This window comes from Oncorhynchus clarkii, chromosome 5 (assembly GCF_045791955.1).
Source record: "Oncorhynchus clarkii lewisi isolate Uvic-CL-2024 chromosome 5, UVic_Ocla_1.0, whole genome shotgun sequence".
Taxonomy (NCBI): Eukaryota; Metazoa; Chordata; class Actinopteri; order Salmoniformes; family Salmonidae; genus Oncorhynchus; species Oncorhynchus clarkii.
Window position 1 is genome coordinate 64,700,908 of NC_092151.1, and position 4,230 is coordinate 64,705,137.

The following is a 4,230-nucleotide window of genomic DNA, read 5'->3' on the forward strand; positions in this document are numbered from 1 at the left end:
ATAGACCCTTACACATTAGGCGTACATGCCATGTCATCTGTTCTGCCCAGAGCATCCTCTGGCAAAGACCAATTGGAGCAGGTTGCAGGCGCATACGTTTGTGTTTGTCTACATGTGAATTATGTAGAAAATGTAGATGGATATTATTGTTATGACTTCTTGACAAGTAACACATAAAACCCGTGAGAAGTGATCGAGGAATGAATGGTAAAGCCCTGGAAATGGATTCCATAGCTTGTGCTGCCTTTCTCCTCTGAAAATACATCATAAAAGGTATTAGTAAACATTGTTATTATTATGATAATTATACTATTATTCGTATAATTATGGTAATTATTATTAAACAGTAGTCATATATTATTTTATAATTCAAAGAGGATTCTTTCATTGGAAAATGCATCCCATAGTCTCATTTCTGAAAAACAGTGCTTTCAATAGTCACACTTGCATGTGGATTTAAAGAATATTTACCGGTCAATTTTGCTTGTGAATTAGTATATCAGTGTTTCAGTTAAATAATCAGTATATGTATACATACTGTATATAGCCATAAGTGAAACTGAGGAGATATCCCTTTCGATAACATTTTGTTTACAGAAGTAAGAAGTCATACGTTTGTTTAAACCCAATGGACTCAATAATAATAATAATACTATCAATAGGCCTAATATTAATCCTATCATTAATAAAAACAACACAAAAAATATGTATTGATTTGACTGGGTTAGAGTTGGGGTTTCAATAGTGTATTATTTACAGTCAATAACGTTTACAATTATATTGCAATGACTGTGCATTAATACTGGTTAATAGTATATGTGGCTTATAATAACATGGGACAATATTTGACCCAAACGTATATCATTAAATAACTGAATAACCACTTATTTAATTAACTGTAATGATAATAAACAATTATTTAAGCACTTTTAAATCGTAAGCCTTGGTTTAAGCGATTGTGGATATTTAATTGCATCTATAGCATTGTCTTTTGTTTGTTTAGAAGGGTACAAGAGTGTGCATAATTGCAAATTGCAAAACAAAATATTTAGGATATGTTACACATCAGATTCGGAAATTGATGAATACATCAGATTCAAGTGAGAACTAAAATAATCCACCGACTAACAAACAATTAAACTAACTTGTTTTCGACTTGAAAGCCATGACCATAAATATGCAAATTATATTGTACTGGTTCTGGACTTATGTATTGTTTAGCCAATCAACTTACTCAGATTCTTAAGAATTGACCACTATGAGGTTTCAACACTACTGACACTGTGTAAACGTCCATACTGTTTTTATATAACATGCATTCCATCAACATAAAACCAATACTTTTGATGATATTCCATATTTAGAAGATGTACGTGCAGTAGAGTATCGTTAATAACCCAAGATAATGTGTAAGGTAGCGCACTCACCACTCCTCACCTTGTCCGTCTTCTCTTCCCTTTGCCCTATCCTTCATTTCCTGGTAACGGTGACACGTTAACCACGTGATATAGATGGCTGAATAAATAGCTTTTGAGCGCTATGAAAAGGAATAGTATGAAGCTCACGCAGGATACTTACTCTGTGCCTGTGCGTAAAGATATTCATACAGATATACAACAGTAAATTAACGACCTAAAATACAAACGCATGCAAGAAAGAAATACTTAATTAATGATTAATGTACCTATTAATGAATAAAGACAGCTTGTAGTGAACCTCAAGTAAATAGCCTTACTGATTTATGACTTTTCCATTCAAGTTTTGTTTTCCTGCGCTTGAAGTCAGAAGAGTTTCTTCCTCGGTGAAACGAACCATAGCCTCCATACCAACTGGTTGGAGTGGCGTTACACCTGGTTACAAGCGTCGTCTTGCTCTCTTCTATATTCCAGTAATGTTTCTATGCAGCTCGTCGAATTAAACAGGAGTTAACTGTGGTCCTCCGAGGAGCTGGAGAGTGCTATACGCACGGACTGAGTACACCCAGCGTGGGAGCTGAAAAAACTCAGTACGGAACGAGAGGGAGGAAGAGAACCAGTCTCTCCAAGGATGACTCTAGGGACGGATATGTCCGACAACTCTGCTTTGTCTGATGATGTGGACATAGATGTGGTTGGGGGAGACATTTCCGTTGGCAAGGATGGGAAATACCTTCATCGCGATTTCCTAGACAATGACTCGGACGATAATTTGTCTCAGAACGCGGGGGAGAGGGGTTCCTCTCCCGGCCTCAGCAGCTCAGAGTGTCCGGCTGACCAGGTTGGAGTTGGTGGAGATTCAGGGGCCATGATAGGAGATAAGCCTGGTAAGAACGCTCTAGTCAAGCCCCCGTACTCCTACATAGCCCTGATAACCATGTCTATCCTCCAGAGTCCCAAGAAACGCCTCACTCTCAGCGAGATCTGCGAGTTCATCAGCAACAGGTTCCCGTACTATCGGGAGAAATTCCCTGCTTGGCAAAACTCCATTCGTCACAATCTTTCTCTCAATGACTGCTTTGTCAAAATCCCACGTGAGCCTGGCAACCCCGGAAAAGGCAACTACTGGACCCTCGACCCAGAGTCCGCCGACATGTTCGACAACGGGAGTTTTTTACGCAGGAGGAAGCGCTTCAAGAGGCACCAAGCCAACGAAATCCTCAGGGACGCTGGGGGGTTCCTGCCCGGGTTCGGATACGGCCCTTATGGGTACAACTATGGACTCCAACTGCAGAACTTCCATGCTCATAACCCCTATCATCCTCACCTCACAGCAGGCGCTTTCCCTTTCCATAATACACCTTGTGGACTCCCCTCGCCAGCCTCAATATTCCCCACGCCACATCCCATGCCCTCTCTATTAGGGGCTGATTTACGAAAGCCATTCTACCCTCAACTAAGCCCTACCTTGCCCGGCCTGGCGCCTCTCAAGACGGACACTAACACGCCAATTCGGCCTTCTTTCTCGATAGACAATATAATCGGTGCAGCTAACTCCGTGGCCTCCCCGTACAGTGCACAGTCGGGCAGCCACAGTCACAGTCAGGCTCAGATCCTGGCCATGTTGAACCCTGCACTCACCTCAGCTTCGAACCACTTGAACCTCTCGCAGGAAACAATGCTTCAGCCTGGTTCACAGACATTCTCCAGCAAAACTGCAAATCTTAACATTTGTCATTTCTAAACTGGCAGCAAAAACAAAACTCGCAGAAATCCTACCCGTTATGGTTCTGTCGTCTTATGTGAAGGTAGGATAAACGTTCTTTGAGAAATAAGAGTGTTGCTCTACCCCCCTTTCTGATCGGAGAGAGGAAAGTTAAATGTATATTTATGGATTGTAAATATGTATAGGATACAAGAAATTGAATAAGCATGATGGTCAGATAGCAAATTCTAAGACAACATTAAGTGTATTCGTTGTCCTACGTTGGCCCAGGCCCTCAACTATCTGAGCAAAGATCCAGCTATTTTAACACAAGTTAAATGTCACGTATCTCACTCTGTGGGGAATATTTAATTGTTTCTTAACTATAATAGAGATTTTATTATGATTTGTATTGTTATATATATATATATATGTGTATATATATATATATACATATGTATATACATATATATATATATATATATTGTGCGTTGTGAGATAAGAGATAAAGCACTGTTAATACCGAGACCGCAAACTCAGGTTTTAATTGTTAGAAAGCACATTGAGACAAGGAGGGTTATTAAATACACATCGAACCTTTCCCACTGCCCCTCGTTCCCTTAAAAGCGGTGTTGTGGTGACTTTGTATGGATATTATTTCATGTTGTCAGTGGACAGATATGTGGTTTTGGTGTAAAGCGCATTACCTCACATCCTGTTAAACTGTTGTGCTTTAGTTCCTATCTATTTCATTGAAATTAATATGTGAAACGTATGTTATGTGTATAGACAGAGACACTTAATGTTCATAGGTCATTTTTTGTTGTAATGACAAGAATAATAAATGTTTGTGAATTTAAAAAGACTTTCGTTAACTTGTTTATTGGAACGTTTTATTGGCAATATGCCTGCACACATATGTCTACTCAAAGCCTAAAATCACCTTAGGAAATATAGAATGTGTGCGCCTACGTTTTTAACTTGTATTTTTGCATTTATCTAAGTCATCATTGTTGACCCGAGATCAAAGTTCAATCTTTATGTGTAGGCCCAGTTTGAACCGTTTAGTCTTTGAGAGGCCTACAAGCGCACTTTCTGAAACGATTATGA

General features: G+C 39.4%; 1 protein-coding gene across 1 annotated transcript; it reads left to right on the forward strand.

Moving 5' to 3' along the window:
• Positions 1 to 1,664: 1,664 nt before the first annotated feature.
• On the forward strand, positions 1,665 to 3,433 carry LOC139410168 (forkhead box protein D2-like). Its single transcript, XM_071155619.1, has one exon. It carries the CDS (start codon positions 2,047 to 2,049, stop codon positions 3,157 to 3,159), a length of 1,113 nt encoding a protein of 370 aa, XP_071011720.1. The 5' UTR covers positions 1,665 to 2,046; the 3' UTR covers positions 3,160 to 3,433.
• Positions 3,434 to 4,230: the final 797 nt, after the last annotated feature.